At 40.1% G+C, this 27125-nt stretch overlaps 1 protein-coding gene across 14 annotated transcripts in view; it reads left to right on the top strand.

Annotated features, from left to right (window-relative positions):
- Dock10 (dedicator of cytokinesis 10) overlaps window positions 1-27125 on the top strand; it is a 248888-nt gene that overhangs the window by 128231 nt on the left and 93532 nt on the right. For all 14 annotated transcript variants that reach the window (XM_037210228.1, XM_037210229.1, XM_028884109.2 and 11 more), the window contains exons 4-11: window positions 6318-6400; window positions 14478-14550; window positions 14816-14938; window positions 15180-15314; window positions 22752-22935; window positions 24659-24744; window positions 25027-25110; window positions 25228-25383. In XM_037210228.1, coding sequence (XP_037066123.1) covers window positions 6318-6400; window positions 14478-14550; window positions 14816-14938; window positions 15180-15314; window positions 22752-22935; window positions 24659-24744; window positions 25027-25110; window positions 25228-25383 — 924 coding nt within the window. The remainder of the gene's footprint in view (window positions 1-6317; window positions 6401-14477; window positions 14551-14815; window positions 14939-15179; window positions 15315-22751; window positions 22936-24658; window positions 24745-25026; window positions 25111-25227; window positions 25384-27125) is intronic.

Raw genomic sequence — 27125 nt, forward strand, 5'->3', positions numbered from 1 at the left:
GAGCATCCCTTGGGTATATGCCCAAGAGTGGTATCCTTGGGTCTTAAGGTAGATTGACTCCCAATTTTCTGAGAAGTCGCATACTGATTTCCACAGTGGCTGTACAAGTTTGCACTGACTCTAGATTTCAGCTTTGCTTTTAGTCAAAGAGATGCCGTAGCCACAACTGTAACAGTTTTTAATGATCATCTTAGAGCGACTGTGTGGGCTGCAATGAAGAATAGAGAGTGATTTTCTATGCATGTCATTTGAAAGTGAAGAGCCATAGCTGTGTGGGAGAAACGTGATGTGTTTGTAAAATGAACCAGCTTCCTCAGAATCAGAAAAATTGATGATTGAAAAGGGTTCTCAAGAGCCATCCTGCCAAACCTCCACTTTTACCTACCCACCACATATGTGAAATCTAGCCAGTAACTGCAGAAAAAGTATAAGGAAATCAGAATTCTTCAAAATCATTGCTGCTGTGTCTCCCCAAACTCTACTTACACAAACCAAGGAAAACAAGTTGTTATTGGCAATTGAAATGAATGTGGGTTACAGATGAGCTCAAACTTGATGTTTTTTTTAAACGAAGCTTTTGTAAAGTACTTTTCCTATGCTAAGTGTTGCATAAGAGTTATTGCATTTGGTGCTTGTGAAATGGGTATTATTTAGACAGATACAGAAACTTAGAGTTATTAAGCTATTCATTTGAGATGCCTCAGATAATAAATGACACAACAATATTCAAAACCAGACTTGTCAGAGTCTGGGACAGAAGCAAAAACACCAGCAGCAAACTTCCAGAATGATGAACCAACAATATGAATGACCAAACAATGCACAAATATGCTGAATGGGCTTTCATAGCCAAAAAAAAAAAAAATTCATTTGAATTTTTCTCTCTATCACTGATTCTAAGTAAGGAAACACATCTTGTCTCTCTGATCTATTAAGAATACTAAAATCCGCAAAGCTACACAGAGAAACTCTGTCTCGAAAAACCAAAAAAAAAAAAAGAATACTAAAATCTTGGGCTGGAGAGATGGCTCAGCTGTTAAAGGTTAGGCTCACAACAAAAATATAAGAATACTAAAATCTGTCAAATGCCGATTAAGATGATGTGTACAGTGACTAATGGCAAAATATCTGACAAATGTTGCCAGTATGAGAGAAGTAAAGATGGAAAGGAAATGTATAAAGGAGACAGAGAGAGAGAGAGAGAGAGAGAGAGAGAGAGAGAGAGTCAGTCCATTGCTTTTAGCTAGTAAATTTAATGAGTAGCACATCTTAGAGTCAGATAAGCCTATGGCCTATTGAGAACAGTGCATGTAATGCATATAAGTTTACATATTTAGCATAGTTCAAATAGATACCCATAGGAAGAAAAGTTGAGTGAATGCATCTGAGTCCCACAAACACTTGAGATCAGTTCTCTAACAGAAGCATCTCACCCAGCTCAGCATTCTGAGTGGTCAGAAGCTGAATCTGAGATCCTAATAAGAAAAACTATTGGACCAAAATCATTGGCTGATTCATTCAAAAATGAGAAAATATTTAAACTACTTTGAGAATTCTGTCCTAAAGATAGTATCCAAATGTGTTGTGCTTAGAGGAAGGTTGAGAGGCCGTAGGCAGGAAGATGTATGCCAAGGAAGTCTTTTTTCATAGTGGCACCAAATTTAAATTGATCATAAAAACAAGTTACTTTTTTCCCTTCCTTCAATCCTGTAAGTCCGTACACATCAGCTTCTCTGTAAGATCCACCCTATTTAAATCACGTCTCCCATCCCCTTCCTCTACTGAGTTCTTTTTCACAACATCCCATTCTCTAACACAAGACATAATCTTTAATTTTTGCATTTATTAAATCAGCTTTTCACAGCTTTTCATCTTTTTCAAGAAGAGATGGATTTTTTTTTCCTCCTGTTCACTGCAAAATTCTCACCACCTAGAACCACTTCTGGGTTATTTCGGGGTTGAATGGTCATTGTTAAATGAATTACTAATGAGTAATCTTCAAATCTAGGAGGCTTAGGTTAGTGAATTATAGTACAATATCTCATTCTTCTATAAGTCAAATTTAGAAAACAAATGTAAATGAGGCTACAGATATAGCTATGTGGTATTATAGTTGCCTAGCATGTTCAAGGCCCTGGACTCAATCCCTTGCACCACCAAAATAAAAATAATAATAATAATAATAATAATAAAGGAAAGAAAAAGAAAGAAAACAAAATAGAAATCAAAAGTAAAGATCCTTAAAACATTAACTGAATAAAAGTAATATCCATATACCAATTTTAACCTAGAGACAAACTAGGCAAAACCAGACTAGGAAAAAAAAATGTTCTAGAGGAATGAAAACATGGAGTGGGCGTCATGCTTTTAATTTTCCATTTTAAAGCACATTTTGAGGGCTGTAGAGATGACTCAGTTATTAAGAGAGCTTACAGCTCTTGCAGAGGACCAAAGTTTGGCTCCCAGACACACATGCCAGCTTATAACCCTCTGTTATTCCAGTTCCAGAGAACCTGATATCCTCTTTGGGCCTCCAAAGACACCAAGTACATACGTGATACACACATATCCAGGCAGGCAAAACACTTATACACATAATTTGAAAATAAATATATCTTAAAACACATTTTGTTTCACACAAAAATGACCACAAGATAGGAATTAAAGAACGTAAGGGAGGAGAAATGACCACTACCCTGGGAGTCCAGACAGTCTGGCTCAGCTTGCTGTTGGCCTTTCTACTCCTTGTCTGAATGTCTGGCATTTTTGTCTAAGGCAAAGAAAAATCCTTTTAGCCAAGGGGCCTATTAAGGCTCCGTTTTCTTCCTCTGTACTTTGCAAATAAGGCTCTAGGAATGGCCAGTCTGTGTTGAAGATTAGCTCAGTACATTGTTTTGTTCAAACCTATCCACTCAAGTCTTTCAGACCTCCTTAAATGCCTTGCTTCCCTATGTTCCCCTGTCTTAGTGGAGAACTTTTTAGAGAAGGGGGAAAGAGTGGTGTTTTTCTTTTTAAAATATATTTTTGCATTTTTATCATAGTCACTCCTCACTTAGCCCCCTAACTCCTCCCAGACTCACCCCCATCATGCTCCCAACTTTGTGCCCTCTTCTCTTTATTTTGTGATAACCCACCAAGTCCAGCTTGTGCTACCCATATACTCATGGGTGTGAGGCCACTCACTGGGGTTCCAAGAACCTACCAGGGGCCACACTCTTGAAAAAAACTGACTTTTCTTTCCCCAGAAATCATTAACTGTCAACATCTTGACTAGATATGGTTGCTCATGCATCTCTGCACTGGAATACTTACTGGCTTGATCTCGTGCAGGTCTTGTGCAGGCTACCACAGCTGCCATGAGTTTACAAGAACAGAGATCCTATCATGCCCAGAGGACCCTGATTAGTTCAGTCTTTCTTGACCTCTGGGTCTTGCAGCCTTCCTGCCCCTCCTTGTGGTCTCTGAGTTTGAGTGGAGAGAGTATGACACAGATGTCCTTTTTGTGTCTGAGGACTTTTCAAACACACATACTCTGCACTTGGACCAGCTGCAAATTTCTTTGTTAGTGGATGTCCAAAGAATGCACAAAGGCTGTCCAAAGGATTCACAAAAAAAAAAAAAAAAAAAAAAAAAAACTTTCTATGATAAGGGTTGAGAGTTATCATTCTTATTTATTTAGTTACCTTTGAAAACTGGCAAAGAAGACTTGGGAATTGCCTCAGTGGATAGAAGCACTTGCCACACAACCTGAGTTTGAGCCCTAGAACCCACATTTAGAGGGGAAAAAAAAGAGAAAAGTCCAGATGCAGTTGTGGCCATCTGTAACCCTAGCACTCTTAAGGCAGGAAGAAATACAGAGACAGGAGAACCTTCCAGAAGCTCAAAGACCAGTTAGCCTGAAGTATGCCAAGAAATAAGAGAGACCCTGCCTCCCCAAGGTAGAAGGAAAGAAACAACTCCCAAAAATTATCCTCTAACCTCTCCAGGCATGCTGTAGCAATCAGGCATGTCTGTGCATACACAGAGGCACACACACATACACAAACAGTAAGTATATTTTTCTTAAAATTAAAAGACTTGTATATAAAAACAAAATATGTTTATTTATGAAATAATATGATATTATATGTATATGTTGTATGACTTTCAGATCTGAGTCAACATCTGTTGCCTCTAAGTTTTATCTGCATTTTGTGAAAACACTGAAAATCCTTTCCCTGGGTTTTTGAAATCGCAGTACATACAGTTATGAATGGTTGCCCTCCTGTGTCATGACATGCAGAAAATTACATCTAACGAGCTGCAGTTTAGTACAAACTGATCACCTTCCCTTTTCCTTCTCTCTTCCCAGCCTCTGCTCACAGCCTCCATGAGCTCAGTGTTGTTTTAAAGTCTTCATTGGCACTGCATGCACGCTGCCAGCCTCCCACTCCTACCCTTGTCCCAACCTCTCTTGCTCTGTCCTCGGCTGCCAGTTTGTGCGTGGGCACCTCTCTGAACAAATGAAGCTCCAGGGCTGAGGGAAATCGGGACCAGAGAACCTAGAACAGATAAGGTCCCCAAACCTGCCTGTGCTGGACATCTGAAGTTCCCTGCCTCGGACTTTTTAATATGTGCCTTGTCTAAAAGATTTCATTTAAAGCAAAGTTGTTGAAGATCCAGACCAGGAACAGAAAGGCAGCAACCTCAGTCGAAGAGCCTGAGTTCCAGGAGTTGTGGTCCTTTTCCATCCTTCTCCCTTACTTTTCTTGCTCCCCTGTTTGTAGTGGACGATGCCCTGATTCCATCTAATTCTATAGAAGTCATGCTTTTCCTTTCCTGTCAGCAGACCTGTGTGATAACATCTGTCTATCTTATCCTTGGTTACAAAGAAAGCTTCACGGACCATTATTCCTCAAAGGTCAACAAATTCATGGTGCCTCAATTTTCTTCCACTAGTGCAAGAAGACATGGTCTGCTTTTAATCCTAATAGACAGCTACTTAATTCTCAATACCATGTCATTTTAGAATTAAAGGGGTGTTAAAATCTAGTTTGACATAGTGAAATCTCTATTGCAAATCCACAGTTGTTACAATTAGCCACGTGTTAGGTAGGTGTTTGGAAAATATTTTATGTCTGTAAGTGGTATAAATCAATGGTTAGGGAGATAGTACAGTCAGTAGAGTGTCTGCCACACAAGTACTGGGACTTGACTTCATGTCTTCAGTTCCCATATTGTACACCTAATGGAGTGCATCTGCAATCCTAAAACTGTGGGTAATGCCGGTTAAAAAGCAGAGGATCCTTGAAGTTCACTGGCATGCTTGTCTTGCCTATTTAATGAGTTCTAGGTTCAGTACAGCCTGTCTCAAAAGGAAAATGGAGAATAGCAGCACTCAAATACACATCTGGCCACAAGTACACATATGCATACAACACACAAATAAATAATAGAAATCAGTCTGAAGCCTTTATCTAATTATTCTTTATCAATAAAAACTTAGGAGTCAACTATTGGGGTAAGAATCTGAATGATCAGAGAAGCGGCCATGAAGCAACCAGTGACTTCTTCTCTCTCTCCTTCCTTGATCCAAAAGGCTGAGAATCTTTCTAAACCCCTACTACTTCCTGTGTCTCTCTATATGTCCTTGGTCCTCCAAAACCTCTATGGCTAATTTTGGTGGACTAGTAGCTAGCTCTGCCCTCTGATTCAAAGTAAGCTTTATTGTCAATCTCAGGAGTGTCAGAATGTGATCAAAATACCCCACAACATCAATCATCACATAATTCATTAGCTTCATTTTCAACGTAATTCTCAGTGATCTTTTATGAACATTCTGTAGAACTCAAGAATAATCATGGCAAAGTTTTGAGATAAAGCAGAAAAGCCAGCTACAGGCTGGGCTAACAAGTGTGGTAATATTACAGGAGCAGAAGAAATAGTAGTTCAGTTGCTAAAGAAGAGTCAGGAAAAAAAAGAGGCTAAAATCACAACAGGACTAGATACAAATAAAAATATTCTTCATGACTACAAACCATCAGATGATGGGTGTGATGGCGAGGAACACTAAAAACAATGCTTCTTGTGACGAGCCACACATTTCCTGGTGATGAAGTGAAACAGAGACACTGTGTTAAACAGTTCTTCCTCCAGGAGTCTGGAGAGAGTTCCATGACATTGGAGAATGCCTGGTGATGACGAGGGGCAGGACTCTTACCTACCTTGAAGTGGCTGACATGGCCACCTCCGAGCCTGCCTGTGATCATGAGAACATTTTGCCAGCACAACTGACTTTTAATGACAAGTTTTATAACTGTCTCTTTTGTTTGTTTCAGGCTTGTAAATTCTACAGTTCCCAGTGGTACGTGGTAAACTACAAATATGAACAATATTCTGGAGACATTCGACAGTTATCCCGGTAAGGATGTGTCATCTGTTTATTATAAAGATTATGTGGGCTTTTTTGCATATATTAAAAAAATCACCTCTTTGCAAGCTTCAACATTGTTTATGAACACAAGCGTGTTTATTTTGTGTCACGGTACATTTTGCAAAATTTATGAGTCAAGATAGAGAACATTTTGATCAACAACATAATAGTTATGTTGTTATAGTAAGAGATTGGAATGAGGCTCAGTCTTCTCTAATTTGATGCCTGCTTGCAGTTTGAGCTTTTGCTCATCCTTGAACCATTCATCAGTGAGCCGTCCTTTCAACAGTGGCACTGGGAAAGGCCAAGTGCTTCAGAGAATTTCTGACCAAATCCCATACAGCATTTATATCCACCATTTGCTTTATGTGCTTTCGCTGTGGGATGTCAAAAAGCTTGCAAATGGATTCCACAGAAGGGCATGTATCTAAAAGGAGTGAAATAGAAACTCAGTGCGTAACTTCCCCCTGACACTTGAGACCATAAAGCCTTTAAGAAGGTCACTTTGTTCTGCTTCTTCTCAAGCATCACTCCACAGAGACCCACCTGCTCACCTGAGCTACAGTATTTATTTCTTGCTTCCTCTACTGAAATAAAAGCCTTCAAAGGGTGGGGAATTTCTCTGCTTCTCTGCTGAGTCCCTTTCAGGATAATTCCTAATTCCTGGCATATAATACTACGGAAATTTTTATTTTAATACACAACATTCCCAAATTGGGATGGAGTAGTTGAAAATTAAAAAAAAAAAAAACTGCTTTGAACTAGTACCTCTCAGCTCATGGTTCACCAAATAAACATGATCCAAAGACACAAATACTTCAGGAAAAAAACAATAAAGACTACCAAAAAAGTTCAAAAGTTCAGTGTCCACTTCTCCTCTCCTCAAGTGGTGCACCCTGGGTCGGGTTTGTTTTATTTGTCCATGGCACAAAATTCAGCTCTACTTTGCAATGTTTTCTGTCCCTGGGAAAGTCTTTCCAAACTAGGATGCTTGCAAGTGCCGTCTCAGTTCCTGAAGGCAGACTCTGAAAGGGGGATTTTTGAGTGACTCTCGGAAGGTGACATTTGAACTGTATCTTAAGAGACTGTAGCTACCAGTGCTGTGATCTCAGGAAAAGAAGTTCCAGGAGTGGGGTGGGGTGGGGTGGGAGGGGTACAAAGTTGGTATGAACACCCGAGCAGAAGGAGAGGCTAGGAGGCTGGAGGAAGGAGAGTAAGGGCTGGAGGGGTGGAGGGGAGCGTAGCAACAAGAATCCAAAGACCTTATGAACCCTAGAGGGGAGCTTAGTTTTATTCTCACTGCAAGAGAAGTCTTGAGGAATGCCCACGAGGGTGCAATGTATTTAGAAATCACTTGGCCTACATTTGGAGGAGTGACATGGAAGAGAAAGGAGAGGAGAAAATGTTTTTTTTTTCCAGAAGTTGTCTCACTGTGAAGAGCAAGCCAATGCTTCTCCAAAACAGGAAGTCTATTTTCAAAGAAAGCCCTGTGACCTTAACTCCTACAGATTTCTAAACATTTTGAAAAACCCGGGACTCCTTAATGTTAATCTCTTGTAACTTCTCGTTGGGAAAGTCTCGTCATACTCTGGGGTGTCTTAAGTAATGATGACATTCAAGATGTCTGGGTGTTAGTCACACACTTCCTGTAGATGCAATCGAAAATCAAATTGTTTTCTAACACCTGCGCTCCCTCTTTCTAAGAACAGATCTGAGAATCATTCATAATTTGGAAGCTATATCCACGCTTGAAAAAAAACACATGTTAAAGGACAGGACCTAGGCAGCCACATTCATCTCCCATTATTTTTGTATGTTGTCTGTGGGGTGCTCATGCATGTTTGTGTGTGTTCTAGTGCACCCGAAGCTGGTGTTGGGAGTTGCCCTTGCTTGATTTTTATTCATAGCAAGGTCTCTCAGTGGATCTAGAGCTTGCCAGTGTGGCTAGTCTCGCCAGCCATCTTGCTCTAAGGATCCCCGCAATGTCCAAGATGCTAACTGAAATTGTGGGTGGGCTACCATGCCCACCCAGCATCTTACAAGGATACTGGGGATCCAGATTTCAATCTATATGCTTGTGTAACAAGTGCTTTGCCTGATGAATGATCTCCCCTTCACTTTGGAGTAAAAAATGTTCCATTTAGATATATGGAGCACTTCAAGTAACTTTGACTACCAAACACGATCTGTTATTATAGACATGATGCTGTAAAAGAAGTAAATACAGTATTTCAGGCTCACTGAGTTCTCCCTCTATTGAAGGATATGGAAAGCATGTCCACTAAGGAGAGCTTCTGGGCGTGGTTACTGAGTTAGGATTTTCATGTGTGTAGACACATCTCCCACGTGGTGAGAGAACGTAACTGAAAGGTTGTTGAGAATTTCATTCATATTATCTAAAGATGTGGAAGTAGATATTAAGAACAGGAAAGTGTGCTACAAAGTCTGAAATTTTAACTTATTTTCATTATATTCACATGAAATACAATCTATCATAAACCTAAGTTCTAGAGCACAATCCCCTAGTATATGCCCCAGAATAATGAATACTTCAACATTGCATAGGAGAGTTATTTTTTAATAATTTTACAAAGCAAAGAGCTGCCCCCTAAAGACTATGCATATTTAGGTCAATAGTGGGAACAGATTCATTTACTTAGGCCTTGTGAGGCTGTTAAAAGTAAATCATGTTCATACCTCCTAGATTAGAAGAACTCTCCTATGTCTGCTACCAGTTTAAACTGATCATTTCTTTTTAAGTTGCTAAGACTGCAAAATAAGATTGTAAAAGAGGAAATTATGGAAAAAGTAAAAAGGAAAAAGAAGTGAAATATATTCTCTAAATTTGAAGGCATGTTAATTTTAACTCTTATGAACCTGCATGATTTCAAATGTGTGTTCAACAAAGCAAACTAGAGAGATCCATTATTTTTACCAGAATATGAAGCGTCAGCCTTTACATAGTCAGCATTGAACTTGGAGTTCCTGGGAGATTCAAATAGCATAAAAATCTACGATGATGCTGAGTTCATTAGAGCATTGATAAAATCCAGGGTTGCACAACATAAAACAAAAACAGAAAAGTTTTTACCACAGTTGATCTGAGAAAGCATATTTCCCAAGGGTATTTTTTTTTTTTTTTGACTGAAAATCAAATCAAGTTTGGCCAGCTCACCTAGGCTAAGCAAGAACAAAAATGATTTCTCTTTAAAGAAAAGAAGCTGAGCAGGGTAGTATATACCAAACACTCAAGAGGTGGAGGCAGGAGGATTAGAATCTCAAAATCATTTTCATCTACATAGTGTGTTCAAGGCCAGTTTAGGCTACTATAAATCTGTCTTAAATATAACAGAAAAAAAAAAACTTAAATAGTTAAACAAATGTTTGTTCATTTTCTCCAGTGTGTTAGAATATGTTAGGTGTGGTACATACATTTTCTCAGGTTAACCATATAGAATGGGAACTGTTGTTGTATTTTACATGAGAAATGTGAGCACTAAGTTCACAAATAATTACTGTAGGAGCACTCAAGTGTTGCCATGATCCTTCTTGGGGCAATAGGAGGAAGTGAAAAATAAGATTCCCTGAAAATGATTACTCATATTAGGTTCAAACTCAAAATATAAAGTCGCTGGTCAGTCTTTTATCTTGAGATTCCAAAGGTTCTTAGAAACCACCCAAAGTTCCTTCAAGTTGAATTTTGAAGGCAATAGACAGAGATACAATCTTTTTTCTCTTTTTTTTATTAATTAAATGTTTTATTCATTTTACATCCTAACTGCAGTTTCCCCTCCCTCCTCTCCTCCTCCTGCCTCCCATCTGCCCCCCACATCCACTCCTCCTCTGTTTCTGTGCAGAAAGGAGCCGGCCTCCCATGGGTGCCAGCAAAGCATGGTACATCAAGTTGAAGAAAGACTAAGCTCCTCCCTTTGTATCAAGGCTAGATGAGGCAACCCAGTGTGGGGAACAGGTTCCCAAAAACCAGCTCAAGTGTTAGGGACAGGCCTTTATCCCACTGCTAGGAGTCCCACAAATAGACTAACCTACACAATTGTCACACACATGTAGTGGGCCTAGGTTGGTCCCAAGCAGGCTCTCTAGCTGTTGGTCCAGAGTCTATGAGCTCCTGTGAGCCCAGGTTAGTCATTTTCTATGGCTTCCCTTGTGATGACCTTGACACCGCCCCTGCCCCAGCTCATACAATCCATTTAGCAGAATGATAGTAATAGGTTATCCTCTAAGGCCTATGACCTATGTAGCTACAAGTTATTGGCCTCAACAATGGTGTCCAATACGAGTTTCATCACTAGGAACAGGCCTTAAATTCAATCACAAAAGTGATTGATAATTCCCATAACAGTCATGACACTGTAGCACCAGTAGGCCTGCCTTGTAAGACTTGTCCAGACTGTTTCTGTTGTTTTTGGTATCCACCATAACTTGATGATAAGGTCTTGTTGCTAAAAAATACCACATATTAGAGTCATAAAACTTGAAGAAACAAGTTGATTTTGACATGGAAGCTTCATCCTTGCTCACTAGCATTCATAATGCTGGAAGCTGCTATGCATGCTACCAGAGGAGAAAAGTAGTCATACATCCTGCCAAGCTATGAAACCTGTGACTTATAGAAATGACTGGTCTGGCAATATGGGTCCACTGGTTCATAGTAGCAAAAGGGTTATAGGACTGACAAAACACTTTCTGGTTGGATTTAAGGTTCATTATACTTTTTTATTCACTGTAATAAGAGATAGCATTATATGTTCCTATAATGTGCAAAGTGATCTTTTGAAATATGGAAGCATTGTGAAATAGTAAATCCAGCTGATTAAGAAATGAATCACTTCACATCATCATCATTTTTGTAGTGATAGCTCTTAATATAACTCCCTCTATAGTTCACAAAAATATATGTGTGATGAGTTAACACGGGCGTTTCCTCCACCTTCCCTTTACTGCCGTATCATCAATGTAAAAATCCCATAATGCGCATATTTCAGATAAAACATTTCAAGCAATCATTCTGAAACTTGCCTCTTGAAATTGCCCCTGAAACTCAGATGACATGTCACCTCTCGTGAGAGGAAGAGAGGAAGAAGATTGTGTTTGAAGGCCTTCTCTTGTCAATCGAATAAAAATGTGAAAGGGGTTTTTTCCTGTTCAAGGAGTACCATATGCTATTATGGGGGAAAGGAATGGGATAGGAAGAATTTCCCATGGTCCTAAGGTAATACTGTGAACACTTCTTGCTATGCCTTCCCAGAAAGGTGACCGTGACCAAAAAGAACAGAACAAGTTAACATCATGGTGACTATTAGCATAGATGAGTTGGAACATCGCTGAGGCCCTGCAAAGAAAAAAAGATTAAAAACTGGCTATATTCTTCCTAATATTTTTTCTGTGATGATTTGAAGTCATCTTTCCTGATAAAGTTATTTCACAGATACATCCTGCAACCCCATCTCTCCTTTGTGTTTATATAAGTGGCCCTTATGCTCTTCATTTTTATCTCTGCAAAATAGCAAAAGAATAGACAAGTCTGGGGCACCAGTATTGTGTGCCAAAGTCTGATTATCCACACGTGTCATCAGACAAAGAGCAATATCCCATGCACATTTAAGCTTGAATACAAAACTCCATCTGTGTTTTTAAACATCTTCCAGCTTGTCAATGAGCCGTGGATGGGGAATGTCATATTATATGCTATTGTTTTCTGACATGAAATAACTTTAGTGTAACTATATAAGTTATACATATCTATTAACTGCTATGCTTTGAATGACTACTATGTGCCAGACTTGAAGAAGAGATAACCTCTATGTGTGTGTGTGTGTGTGTGTGTGTGTGTGTGTGTGTGTGTGTGTGGTGTGCCAGCAGGTGCTTTCTTCTCTGTATGAGCATGTAGACTCCATGAGGTCAACATTAAGTATATTACTCTTATTTTTTGAAACAGGCTTTGCTAAATGAATCTGGAACTCACCATTTCAGCTATAGTGACTGGCAGAAAAACCCTTAGGAACTTCCTATCTCCCGACCCACCCCTACCAGTACTGGGATTACAGTCATACACAGACACATCTGGCTTTTACATCGGTGTAGGGGATTTGAACTCAGGTCCTCATACTTGCACAGCAAGCCCTTCCCTCCCCCCCCCACACACACACCATCTCCTAGCCAGAGGAGATAATCCTGAAATACCACTCTCTACAGCTCTCCTTCCCACTTTTTTTTCTTCCATCTTTCTTTATTAAGAAATTTTCTACTCACTCCACATACCATCCACAGATACCTCCTCCTCCCTCCTTCCACCCCCCAGCCCTCTTTCCCAAGCCACTCCTGCATCCCCACATCCCCCAAATGGAGGTCTCCTGTTTGGGGGGCACCCAGGCAGGGGCATTGCGATCTGTCCTTGGTGCATGGGCAGGCTTTTGGAACCTGGTGCCTGTGGTGTGACACTTTGCACAGCCTTGGTGCAGTGGGAAGGGGGGCTTGGACCTGCCTAGGTTCAGTGGGGTCTTCTTCCCACTTTTAACTGATGAGAAAGACAATTACCACTTGCAAGTACTGACCAGCAGGTCTTGAGATTTTTACCAAGATCACAAACAAAAAAAGCAGAGAGGAAGATGACAGAAGATTCCACATTTCATCCTTAACACTGAATCTCAAGTCCTGTGTTCATCACAGTAGCTCTCAGGACCCAGCGACGGAAAATGTCTAGGGATAGGCAATGGTGATGGATGCAAACATTTTCTAATTTTGACAGTCTGTTAAGAAATGGGCAATGCTTACTTAACAACGAACGAGATTTTCTTCTGTGCTACAACTTCCCATGGTGCACTGGGAAGTAGGCACTGGAGTGTCCTTTAGAGGGAGGATGAAAGAGCACTTTACATCCATTAGGGAGCATCCTGTGAGAACGCACAGAAGGAACATAAATAAGAAGCCTTTACCCCTTCCCCTTTCTCTTGGGTACACTGTCAGCTCAGGAACAGATTTGTGATGGGATCAACAAATTCTCTTCTGGTCTTTTCTCATCATCAGATTCAGATTCTACAGGATGTGTCATCTTAAAACATTATATGAGAAGCTGGAGAGAGGGCTCAGAGGTTAAGAGCACTGGCTGCTCCTCCAGAAGTACTAAGTTCAGTTCCCAGCAACCACATGGTGGTTCACAACCATCTATAAGGAGATCTGGTGCCCTCTTCTGGCCTGCAGGCATACATGCAGACAGAACACTGCATACATAATAAATAAATCTTTTTAAAAAATTATATGAAATGTCTGCATATAATAAGCTTTATGCCTTAAAAGGTGGCAAAGGGCTGACTTTCGAAGAAAGCCTAAACTTTGAGTGGAGAGTCTGGCTTCTTCAGCCATTCATTATGAAACAGACTTGTACCAAGAGAAACTTACTTCAGACTTACTTTATTCTGGGCATATAAAGCCAGATGTGCCTGCTCACTCCTCTGGGGTGACCATTCATGCCGCAGCTAAAAGGGCAGCGATGGCAAGGGTGCACACCACATGGGCAGACACCGCTGCTCCATCTGAGTGGCCTTCTGAAGGACTACCACTGGGGCATGACACAACCTGACGGCCAAAACCCAGGCTGCCTCTCGGGACTCAAGGCCTCCCACACCTGAGGCTGCTTAGGCAACCATCCAGTAGCCTTGGCCACATCACAGACAGGTGACCCAGAAAAGCTAACAAAGGTGTCTGTGCTTAATATTCTACTTCAGAATGCAGAAGATGGAAGACAAAACTTCAAGATTTCCATCCATCCTCTTTGCTCTCCTTCAATACAAAAAGATATATACAAAATTATGTCAATAATGACTCCGTGAGTTAAAATATATACTTAGTAGAGATAGGATATGATGATGTAAGGGAAAAGTTAACTCTTCTCATAGAAAAAGAACCCCCAGATTTTTAAGGTTGCAAAACATAAAAAAAAAAAAAAAATTGAAACAATGTTAGCAGAGCCTTGTGATCTTAGGAATAGTAGAAAACAAAAGCAAGATATCAAATAACAAACTGAACTTTTTTTTTTTTCAAATATCAGAGCCGAACACAAGCCAGAGAAGCTTCCTTCACATTCCTTTGAGGTTGACCATGAAGATGCTGATAAGGACGAAGTAAGTGACTGTGTTGAGTGACAGGTTTTAAACACGGGGGCAATTAGTTCCTGTCTGCACTGGCTTCTTGGCAATCTGTTTTTCGTGAGCAGGAGAGGCTGGTTGTGTTGGGGCTTTCAGGCAAAATGAATCATGTTTGTTTTGACACTGAACATGATTGTTGCGGATGAGTCAGGGAGGAAAAGGAGTCTCGTTTGGAAGTGCGGTGCTGAAGATCTGGGCTCCACAGGGCTGGCTGTAAGGCTAATGATGGCTTTCATTGCAGGATACCACATCCCACTCATCTTCCAAGGGCGGTGGAGGAACCGGAGGCACGGGCGTGTTCAAGTCAGGCTGGCTCTACAAGGGGAATTTCAACAGCACTGTGAACAACACTGTCACGGTCCGGGTAAGGACACATCAAGAGTGATCCCCACCCCCACCCTGTCCCCTTTCCTCACATCCCTTCTTGGGTCACAGAATGGAGAGGAGCCATTGGCATGATATTCATGCTTTCTATACTGTTTTATTTATTCAGAAGTCACTCTCCGCTCTAGAGCACTGCCCTGCTGAAGAACTTTGAAGACTTGTCATTCCCATGAGTAGCCGTATAATGAACTTCAAACTCCCTCCTTCTATCTTTTATTTAGTCATTCAAAAAGCGCTACTTCCAGCTGACTCAGCTGCCAGATAACTCCTACATTATGAACTTTTACAAAGATGAAAAGATATCCAAAGAACCCAAAGGCTGCATCTTTTTGGATTCCTGCACAGGTGTGATACAGGTGAGTGAAATCCCTCTTCCCCATGGTGGTTTCCGTTTTGTTGCATGATGCATGCAACAAATACTTAGAATATATCTGTGTAAGTCAAGAACATTCTGGATTCTGGGAACACATTGAAAGACACACAGTCTAGATCCACACTTCCACAAAACTTATTTCCAATAGAAACAAAAAACAGGAAATAAGCACAGAGACAAAGAAGCCATGGAATCAGTTGGAAATTTTTTCAGTAAAAAAACAACCAAAAAAAGAGGTAAATAGATGGAAGAAATGTGGGTTGCAATATGGAAAAGGAATATTGATATTTGAAGAGGCATTTTGGAAAGAGACAAAAATAATTTAAAAGAAATAAGCAGAAAAGAGACTAAAAGATCTATGGGCTAAAGAATGGGTAGGAGCAGTAAACAAGTATAAACAAGTCTGAGCTACATCAAGGAAAAGAAGAAAATGACCCTCACCCATTCTACAACACAGAAGACCAGTGAATTAGTGAAATTCATGAAGGTGACATGTCAGTCACATACCTTAAAGTATATACTTCATAAATGTTCTTCTCTTTATAACCAGGTAATATATTCAATGTGCACACACAGCATCTTTCTTTGAAGTGGAGGTTTTTCTTTAAAGACAAGGATTCCTTTGATTGCCAAGAGTTTACAGACAAGGCTGTTTGGGAAGTTCTTGATCTTCGAACTATTTTACTTAGTATTATACTTGTCACAAACTACTATATCAAGTGGGAGGATAATTCCCTGGATGTCTCCCACTCCATGGACATGGGATGTCCTTCCTTCACTCACACGAATCCATCTTTATTCCTTTACTTGAAAATGGAAGCAATCGCGTGCTGTAGCCATCACCCCTCAAGTTTCACATTATGACTCTGGATCCTAGGGATACAGTTTGTGTGATAAGCACACCCAAGTCACTCTCCGAGCTTGTCATGTCATAGCTGAGTCTACATCCTGAACTCTCAGTCAGGGCACCTAGATCTATAGATGCAAAATGGAGTAGTCTGCAGTCTCTGCGTCCTAAACTATTTCTGGACACTTCATCTGTTAAAATCTGGAACCCCTCCAGGAAGTAAGAAGGCTGAACTTTAAGAATTAATTAAGTGTTGCTGAGTACCCTGCTAGAAGGGAAAGCTAATTGCATTTTAATGCAGATGCCAGCTTTCCATATGGAAAGGGTAATGAGGATCTTAATGGAGAGTGGGGGTGGCTGTCTATTGTTCCTCACTAAGGAGACTCCTTGGCCTTAAAGTCTGTAGCAAATCTGTAACAATACTTTGGAGATCAATGATTATATTTTATAATTACACTGAGCTGAAATTGTAAAGTTTTTCTTTTTTGTTTTTCCTCTGGTGAATCCTTCTAAAAGGTCTTGTCATGGTCTTTTTTATATATTAAGATTACAGGGATGTAGTTTATATTCAATGACGTTCTACCAGATTGTGTTGTAATCTGTCTACCCTAGGCCCCTGTCTTCACCATCTCTAATTTAGAATCTATTTCCATCTCTTTTTACAACATTGTCTTAGGAAGACCCTGACAGGGCCAGCAGAAGCTTATGATTCCTTCAGGTCAGCATTCAGATCTTAGTTTTTCTGTTGACCTCCTGAGCCCTCTGAGTGAGTCACTCAACCTCTGATCTCAGGTTTCTCACCCATAAAACTGAAGTAAATGTGCAGACTTTGGAAGGATGTGGGTGACAGTACGTCCTCACCATGCTTCCCTGATTGCCCGATTATAGTTGACAACTTTGGAAGAAAGACACTCTATTGTAGAAAAATGCACTAGTAAATTATGATTTGTCTTCCTCAAACTGATCCCTAGATATGTCAATTAATCAATATCTTTATTCACTAACTCACTCATTCATTCAGTTCCTTATTTAGTGCCTATATTATGCTTGGAACTATGTTGAAGCATGGGGAACTCATTTCCTTGTGAAAGTCAGAGACAGACATCAGAACAGCATGCTCACTGTTACATCAGAACATGCTCACTGTTACATCAGAACATGCTCGCTGTTACATCAGAACACACCACTGTTACATCAGAACACACCACTGTTACATCAGAACATGCTCATTGTTACATCAGAACATGCTCACTGTTACATCAGAACATGCTTACTGTTAGATCAGAACATGTTCACTGTTACATCAGAACATGCTCACTGTTAGATCAGAACATGTTCACTGTTACATCAGAACATGCTCACTGTTACTCAGCATCCCTAGAGGACAAATGGAGATATGAATGACAGTATGTGAGAGGCTCTAGGAATGCAGAAGAGTGATAATTCTCTTAGCTCCAAACATCTCAAAACTGATCATCACACCTGTCTTCTTTCTGACATCTTCTTTTGGAGTCACAGAACAGAGGACAGAGTATCTGGACCTTGGGGATTCCTCATGATGGATTTTATACATGTATCTTTTGAAGAGTTCATCAACTCTTCAAATATCCTTGAACTTATCAAGGCCTTTCCCCAAAATCTTCTTCCTTTATGGAAGTAGGGACTCCAGTTACTTGAGATTGGTCTTTGGGGGGACATGCACATCAGAGACACTAGTCCCAGTTCTTACATCACGGCTCTTTCTGACTTACACATGGCAAGGAGATTGCAAGAGAAATCACACAAATTTTAAACATCACTCTAGTAAGCTCTCGAGCACATTTTGTGCCTAAAGATGAATCACACATACACAATAGCACAGAACAAATGGGTAACAAGGATGAGTCAGATCTGTTTTGCCAGGGATCCTTGCCAGTTTTTTTTTTTTTTAATTAAAAAAAAAAAAGTGAACAAAGTCTTTGTCTCAGTAAGTGCTACCTAACTTCCTAACTCTTTGGGAGTTCAAGTTTATAAAAATGCTTTAGTGAACATAGCATTTTAACTTGACTCATTTGGACTCAGTCTATACCATTATTTTTTCCTAAGAAAATTATTGGAATGATGAGACACAGACTACAAGGGTGACCACAAAGAGCGGGACATGTCAATTCTTCTTCAGAAATATTAGATGACGTTTGTGAATGGCAGGTTCTTGAGTCTGGGTGATAAACAGCAAACCTAACCATGTTTCTTTTGTTCTGTTTTCCTTTTTTAAAGACTATCAACAAACAGTGTTAAATCTGTATTATAGGCCACTTTTGGAATATTTGTGTCTGGGTTATCCAATTGTGGTCCTTCATGTTTTTTTCAGTCATTCATTCATTTATTTATCCATCTATCCATCCATTCATCTCTACGTTTCAGGTCTTGCCACTATGGAAGAAATTAAGTGGCCCAAGAATCCCATTTGTCTGAGGTCTCATCTCAACAGTCCCAATGGTTGAAACCTCATCACAGAGGCTCAAGTTGGTAGTGAGGTGACACCTGCCAGCACATGGACCAGGAAGCTTTAAATAATAACCTCATGTGTTTAAAGCTAGAAATTAAAATATTTTATGCAAGTTAGACAACTCACTTCATGGGTGAACTGGGGCTGAGGATGAGATGCAGGAGTACCTTAAACAGTAGGAAAATGGGGTACACATGCCCATCTAAAAGTAGTCACATGGAAGGAGTATAATTTTGAAAGGAAATGGATCTAGAAGCCATATATAGCCCACATACTTCCCAATAACAAATTCTGTCTCTGAATATTTTTATTTCCCATTATAGTAACAACAGAAATGTATTACAACCTTATCCATTTAATATGTTACTTGATATAGTTGATGGAATATAATTACTATTGTCCTGTTTACCAAAAAAAACAAAAAACAAAAGATAATGTGGCTTTTCCCAATTCACAGAACTATTAACTGGCAAAATTAGATATAAAGTAGAGGAATATACAAGATTACAGAAAGATGTCTATGGGAATACTGTGTTTATAACACATAAAATGAGCATACCCACTTATATGCATCATCCTATATAAACCACGTGGTCAAAGAAACTCACAATGATATGCTAATGTGCAGTTTAAAGCAGTGAGATTTAGGAGTCATCTCAGCAAATATACACATACTTAGAAAGTTTCTGTGTGCACAGTTCTTTGGAAAAGCCAGATATAGAAACAGGTATGGTTTCTGCCTTGAAAGAGCTTCCAGACCATGGGGAGAATACACAGAAAAAGAAGTAGAAAATGCAGATAAGACATGAGTAACAACTTCAAACATTAAGTCTTCACAATGTACGCAGCAACAAAATACATTTATCATTCCACAATGCCTCATTATAATATCAGTGATATTATATTATTTCACATTATACTCTATACACATGCATTTCTGCCTATTTGTTTATTGACACCCTATTAGCAGGTAAGTTTAGGAGTCTGGGGAGATAACTCAGTCAATGGTTGCTGAAATATTTGAGGTCCTGAATTAAGATTCCCAGAAACCCATGTAAAAGTTGGATGAAGCAGCATGCATCTGTAATCCTGAGTCTGCAAAGTAGAGATAGGCAGATCCTTGGAACTCATTGACCAGCCATCCTAGCTGAGTGGATAATTTCCAAATTCAGTTAGAGACCCTAACTCAGAAAGTAAAGTGGAGAACAACTGAACACATTGACATTAACCTCTGGCCTCTACACACATGCACATAAGTGTACATGCACTCTTGCTCACACAAAAACATGTACATTGCACACACACACACACACACACACACACACACACACACACGGAAGAAAAGGAAGAAAGAAAGCAGGAAAAGTAGAATGCAAGTTCAAAGAGGGAAAACACTTTACATGAATATTTGCTAATGCTGTGTGATTGGCATAAAGAAAGTATTGGATAAAGTTTTGTTTCCTGAATGAACAGATAAACCTAAAGAAAGCAGAGAAGGTCACATGAATAGGAGCCACCAGCATCATGAGCATCATGAGCCTGGGTGGGATGTCATGTGTCTGATCATTCTCCTTTGCTTCCTATAAAATTCTATGAACAATTCTAGCAGCATAGCAGACGTAATGGAGCACTTGATTTGGGTAATCTCCCTCTTTACCAATGAGTCCTCTGTTGCCATCCGTACTTTCTTTACAGTCTGTATAATTGGGGTGTTTCCAGGCAAAGAGAATACTGTGCTGCAGGCTGTCTATCACCATTCACCAAGCACGTTAGAGCCATAGAACATGCTGCATTCCCTATTGTTAATGAAGCCATAAACTCTTCACTGGGCAAAGCCTTATGTCAACTACAGAGGACACTGATTTCAAAGGAAAATGAGGGAAACTGAGAGAGTGTAAAAATTGTCATTACCTCACGATTCCTATTTCAATGACCACAATTGCATGTTGGGATTATTCAAGTACCTTATTGATTTCCCATGTTTGTCCTCTCGTTTTTCTTGTTCTGTCATCTTTGGCCACACAGGAGTATGATCAGAAAGCACTCCCAGCATAGGTACACTCCAGCATTGTTACACCCTCCCCAGAAACTGCTGTGCACTGTAGATTGCTCTGTCTCTCAGAAGCACAAACACAATGTCCATTTCACTTATAAATATCCTGCTTTGAGAAACAAGAACTTGTTATACTTTGCTGAAATGTTTTTAAACGATGCATATTTTTAAGAATGCTTTTGAATTATTAAAATATTGGCAACTATATCCAACTCATCTGAAGTGCAGAATGCAAGTTAGAAAATCAAGTCTTACTTCTAAAACTGGATTTCAAAGCGAACTGCAGGTGGAGTCACTTTTAATTCCAACCCAGAAGGAGCATTTGATGTAGTTTTACAACTAGTCCTTGTTATTTCCAGCCTCGGATTAGTCAATAGATGCCGCAGTATTGAATTTCCAAACAACACTAAGATTTGTTTGCATTGTGCTATGTTCAGATCTTGACAGCATCCAAGCAGAAGCTATATGCCCTGCACTCTGGATATCCCTAGTTTTTTCCTGGGTGTCCAGTTGTATCTCTCGTCATGTGAAGCAATTGGAACCTTAATAGGAGAATTGCTTTCCAGCTTCATTGTCTTTGCCTGTAGAACCTCTGTTTGAGGAGCATCTCAGGCAGTTGGAGACTTCCTGCACCACAACTTACCAGAAGGGCACCGTGGGGGTGGATGGAGAGAATCTGCCCACCCTTCCCAAGTAGAGAATCTAGGGTTTTGCATTCTTAGGCTTCCTAGCCATTCACTTTGCACACTAAGTGTGAGGCTGCTGCCTTTCTGCTTATGTTCCCAGCTTGTTTGAATTGCTATCAAAATGCAAATCTTAGCAATTACTTTGCTTTGTCCAAATAATTCTCTTCTGCGTCCTTACAGAATGTAGTGTCTCTTTTCAAAACATCTATACAAAGTTTAAGTATGCTTACTTTGCAATTTAATATCTCTAGGGCTAGGTGTTTAACATTTATCCCTCCCCCACCCCATTCTGCAAGCCCAGAGACCAAGTAGAGCTTTGAGCAGTACAAAGTGCCGACAGAGCAGACCCCTCTCTTGTGGCAGTAAACCATCACTATACTAAATGACACAGGTCATCCAACAATTCACAAGTCCCACGTGCAGAAGCTGACTTTACCTGTGTCATTTAGTGTACTCTCTGGGCTTGCAGAATGGGGGGGTGGGGGGAATAAGTGTCTGCTCACTGTGTCTGGAGAGTATGTGGGTGGGGCTCAGTTCAGCAAGAACGGTGTTACAGGGGCAATTCGTGGAGCTATAGTAAGGCCCCCTTGGTTGGCCACCCAATACAGTGGAGAGATGTAAAATTAAAGGAGAATACGGAGGTTGGTTTGGGTGTCATTGTGTATGGATATTTGGAGCCTTTAGACTATGTGAGAGTGAAGAGAATTTAAGGCAGAGCTGAGGGTTTCGTTCGGAGAAATGGTAAGAGGAAAGAGCCATCAATGAGTGTGGAAATATGCAGAGACCGGTAGATAGAAAGAAAACCAAGCAGAGTGTGGGTCCAGGGTATCAAGGGTTTTAATAAAGTGATGGCTGAAATGTTAATTAAGCTAAAAGATGAAGGAAGACTCAAAAAAAGAAATGTCCCCTGGTTACTAAGGCAACATGAATGCAGCTTGTTAGTACTTTGACAGGTGATGTCCCTAGAGCATGAGGGGTCAGTATGAGTCACAGATCGAATTTAGGTGGCAAATGAAAATGGAGCCTCAAAGCAGTTATCTAAAGAAGTCTGCAGTATATTCACATGTATGCCTAAAGATGAAAGTTTTAAGCCAAAATGCCATTCAAACAATTAAAAGAGGCATAAAATATTTTTAGTACAAAAAGTTCTAAAATAGATAAATAATAAATAAATAAATAAACAAACAAACAAACAAAATGACGGGACTCATCTAAACCTCTGTTGTGTTTTGTTAAGGTTTTCTTTTTGTCGCCCACCTGGATAGAAAGACTTTGGAATCCCAAGACCATATAAATGTCTCCCTGCCTCATGGTTCATTGTTTTGTTCTTTCTTTTTATACCACAGAATAACAGGCTGAGGAAATATGCCTTTGAATTGAAAATGAACGACCTGACCTATTTTGTGCTGGCAGCTGAAACCGAGTCAGATATGGACGAGTGGATTCACACACTCAACCGCATCCTGCAGATCAGTCCTGAGGGGCCACTCCAGGGAAGGAAGAGCGCAGAGCTTGCTGAGCTGGGGCTGGGTAAGGGCTCAGAAAATCATCTCCCTGCTCTGGTCAAGTGTTGGCTGGTAGTGGCTGTCTTTCGGGCTGTGCTCTTCCATCCTTGAGCTACACTCTCTAAAACATTCACCCCAGATCCTTACTTTTACCAAATCATCGCAGTTGCCACCCTTTGGTGCAATTTTGAGTTGACTGGAAGGGACTTGAGGCTCTTCTCACCCAACAAATAATGTTGGTACTCATGACTCAATAACACATAAATTATACACATTTCTGATGGCAAGATCTTATAGAAGGTACGTTTGGATTTGGGCACTATATTACACTTAATAAGCATGATGTATTGTCTGTAAGAACAAACATGTTTTACTTCCTCTTAGCTACAAGGCATCTTTTTTGCATGCTGTTTTGACAGTCTTGAGTTCAGCTGATATATGAAAATTTCAACATCATGTGTCATACATAGTGTTTTCATAAGACAAAAAAGAAAGCTGGAAGATTAGTTCAGTCACTAAAGTCCTTGCCATACAAGTGTGATGATGTGAGTGCAGATACCAGCACCCAGGTAAGAAGCTGGGTGCAGCAGTGCACACCTATAAACCAGATACTAGGGAGACAGAGACAGGGACATCCCTGGAGTTTGCTGGACAGCCTGTCTAGCCATATCAGCCAGCTCTGAATACAATGAAAGAACCTGTCTCATAAAATAAGGTGGGTAATCACCAGTAGATAGTTGTATTCACAGATGGCCCTGGTTAAACTAAATGGGTCACATAACAAAACTTCATGAATCTGAGGAAGGGACTGGTAACAGTAGTGTGGTAGCAACTGGACACAAGATAAGAAAGAGAAGAGGTGAGGATAATTGGAACACATTGCATGAATGTCTACAAAAAATAAGACAAAAGGCAACTGAGGGTGACAACAGACATGAACCTCTGGCCTACACACATACACATGTGCAGCACACAAACATGCACACACATATACATTCGCATTTTTTTCTTTATTCCAGCCTAGTTCCCTCATAATATTCTAATCATTATAGACCAAAAGAAGGAAGGAAGAAAACAGAAAAGGGCTAAAATGTAACCATCAAGTCTTAGCTATATAGATGGGAGGTTCTCAGCCACTGATTCAGTCAGTGTTCCCCTTAGAAACCAAAATATAGCCATTATTAAGTTCTACTTACATGTGTGTCCTGTCCCCTAAAGTGAAAAAGTTACAGATAATGAGGAAGAAAACTTGCTCATTTTCACACACCTGCCATAGGCCATAGCAGGTGTTTTTACAGTCACTTATTATTTGCTTACTAATTGTTAAATAGAGTACTCATGCTTTCAGTGTTCTGCAGAATTTAAATAGCTGAAGCTAAAAGATGAGCTCTGAATGGATGCCCTAAGAATGAAAATTAGAAAAAAAAATTACATATTCATGAAAACTTTATTTTGCATTATTAAATGAAGCCAAGACAACCTATACATGTTAGCATCATAAGGATCCAAAGTTCTTAGTGATACAGGATGATAGCATGGTATCATAGCAGCAATCCTAAAATAATTATCAGGAAGTTTCATTTCCAACACATGATTGTGCAACAGTCTGGCGTATTGTAGACGGGACAAAAGGAAAGTTGAGGTTCATCAGTATTCTTCTGAGCTCTTGAATCTAACCCAGTATTGCTACAGATGAGGAAACTACAACTCATATTGTTGAATGACCTGTGTTGTTCTGTCTTTTCAAGATCCATTGGATAATTCTGTGACTTGTGAATGTACACTGGAGGAAACAGATTCTTCAGAGAACAGCCTACATCCTGACTTTGCAAAAGTAATGAAGTTGACATTGTATTTGCTTTCATGGGGAAAAAATGCCACTGCTTTCTTTTAAGATTTAGACTAAGAAACTAATCTAGAATTTTTCATCAATCAAAAGAGTTTTACTTAACATGACACAACCCTTGAAAATAAGAACATATTTTTTAAGATTTGCCCAGTTTTTATGGGTGACTGAACAGTAATAAAACTAAGGGGCTGTATCTTGGCTTTTGTGGTTGTGTTGGGCTCCATGAGGAAGTTTAGATACCAGAGATTAACACGGGTCTCTCCGCAGTACCTCACAGAAACTGAGGACACGGTCAAAACAACGCGAAACATGGACAGGCTCAATCTGTTCTCACTGGACCCAGACATAGACGTAAGTCGGGATTCTGAACAGAGATGAACTTGACCCAGATAACTGTTGATTTTAATTTAAAATTTCTTTTTTCATGATCAGCGTTGGCTAACTAAGACTTTTGAAAACTTTTTGTAGACACTGAAGCTTCAAAAAAGGGACCTTTTTGAACATGAGTTTGGGATCAAACCCTTTGAAGAGAAAGCTGCCAAGAGGATCATGATCATCTGTAGAGCTCTCAACTTGAATCTTCAGGGATGTGTTACAGAGAACGAAAATGACCCTGTAACCAATGTAAGTTTCTCTCTCATTCAATCAGACAACCAGTCAGCTGACATCACTCCGCCCTAGCCCAACCTTTTATATCCTTTCTAATCTCAGGATTTAGCATCTAGTGTACAGGGAGTCTATTTGCCAACACTTCTCATATTGCAAAGGTACACAAGTTCCGAGGAAGAGTTCTTCATATACTGCTATGAAAGTCTCCTCTTTTTTTTTTTTTTTTTTTTTTTTTTTTGGTATTTCGAGACAGGGTTTCTCTGTGTAGCTTTGCGCCTTTCCTAGAACTCGCTTTGGAGACTAGGCTGGCCTCGAACTCACAGAGATCCACCTGCCTCTGCCTCCCAAGTGCTGGGATTAAAGGCATGAGCCACCACCGCCCGGCTGAAAGTCTCCTCTTAACTTAGATATTTAAGAAAAAACAAAGGGACAGTGCTCTGGAATTCTTCATACAAAATTAGCACAGTGGTCTCCGCCAGGATTGTTTGTATCTGTTTGGTGATAGTGAAGATGAAATTGTTTATTGTGGTGCTGAGGGTAGGACTCGGGGCCTTACAAGTGCTAGGCAAGTGCTCTTCCCATGAGCTATATCTCTAGTCTTCAGTTTTGTGAGACAGGTTATTACTGAGTAGATCGGGCTAGCCTAGAACCCATGATCATCCTAACTCAACTTCTCCAGGTGCGTGGGATGCCTGGTGCACACCACCATGCCTGATTCAAGATGGCTTTTAAACTGACATTTGTGTTTTGCTGTCGCTTGGAGGGAAGCCAGCTAGCAAACCCACTCTAGGATATCATAGTATTCCTCCTTAGAATAAGACTAAAGGATAAACCAAGTAAAGAAGTACTAGATAAACATTAGGTAAAAGTGTGGGTGTTCTGTGCAATGGCAGGTATCACAAAGGCATTTGCAAACACCTAATACACAGGACACCAAACCCACACAAAATTTTTCTTCTACTGAGGGAACTCTGTTGAAAATCTCCTCTTAGTAGGAACATAATAGTGGACAATTCTAGACTGATTGCAAATACATGAGAAAAGAAAATTAGATGTTGAACTGCAGAGAAGAAAATAAGTCATCACCCCACCATTGGTACAAGTCGCAGTCAATGTTTGAGAGTGTTTTCTTTCATTCTCTTTCAATGCAGTCTTTTCTGACTTCTATTCAGTCTCAATTGCTGTATTCCACCCCAGAAAAGAAAGTTTATTTTCATGTTTTTGATACACAAGCCATATGTGCTTTAGAAGGCAGGAGTGGTATTATCCACTTGCTTAGCCCTACACAGTCCCAAACCTGCCTCCATCATGATTGAAACTCATTTGATGAGTTGGGCACAGTGGGTCACGGGACTGACTGACTCTTCCAGAAGACTTCCTCACCTTTTGTCCTTGGCTCCTCTGTCCTCTTTAAGGCTCCTACCTACTGCTGTGGGAACAGGATAGAGACATACTTTGTACATCCTTTTGGTGAGGACTATCTATTGAGATGGACAGCTTGGATCAGATTCCCTAGCTTTGGAACTTAGGAATTGTCCCATGTGGTCAAGTGTCTGAGCCCAGCCTCCTCTACATAATGGTGGGCAATAACAGCAACCACTTCAAATAGGTAATCTATGGAAAGTTTGGAAGGTTCTTGATGCAATTTAGCATTCATTCAGCTCAAAGAGTTAACTATGAATGTAAATAAAAATCTGAAGATCTGGTTTAAGCACTGACCTGGGAGGAATCATCTAAGAATTTCTGCATGCATGGAG

The sequence above is a fragment of the Peromyscus leucopus genome, chromosome 13 (genome assembly GCF_004664715.2).
Source record: "Peromyscus leucopus breed LL Stock chromosome 13, UCI_PerLeu_2.1, whole genome shotgun sequence".
Lineage (NCBI taxonomy): Eukaryota > Metazoa > Chordata > Mammalia > Rodentia > Cricetidae > Peromyscus > Peromyscus leucopus.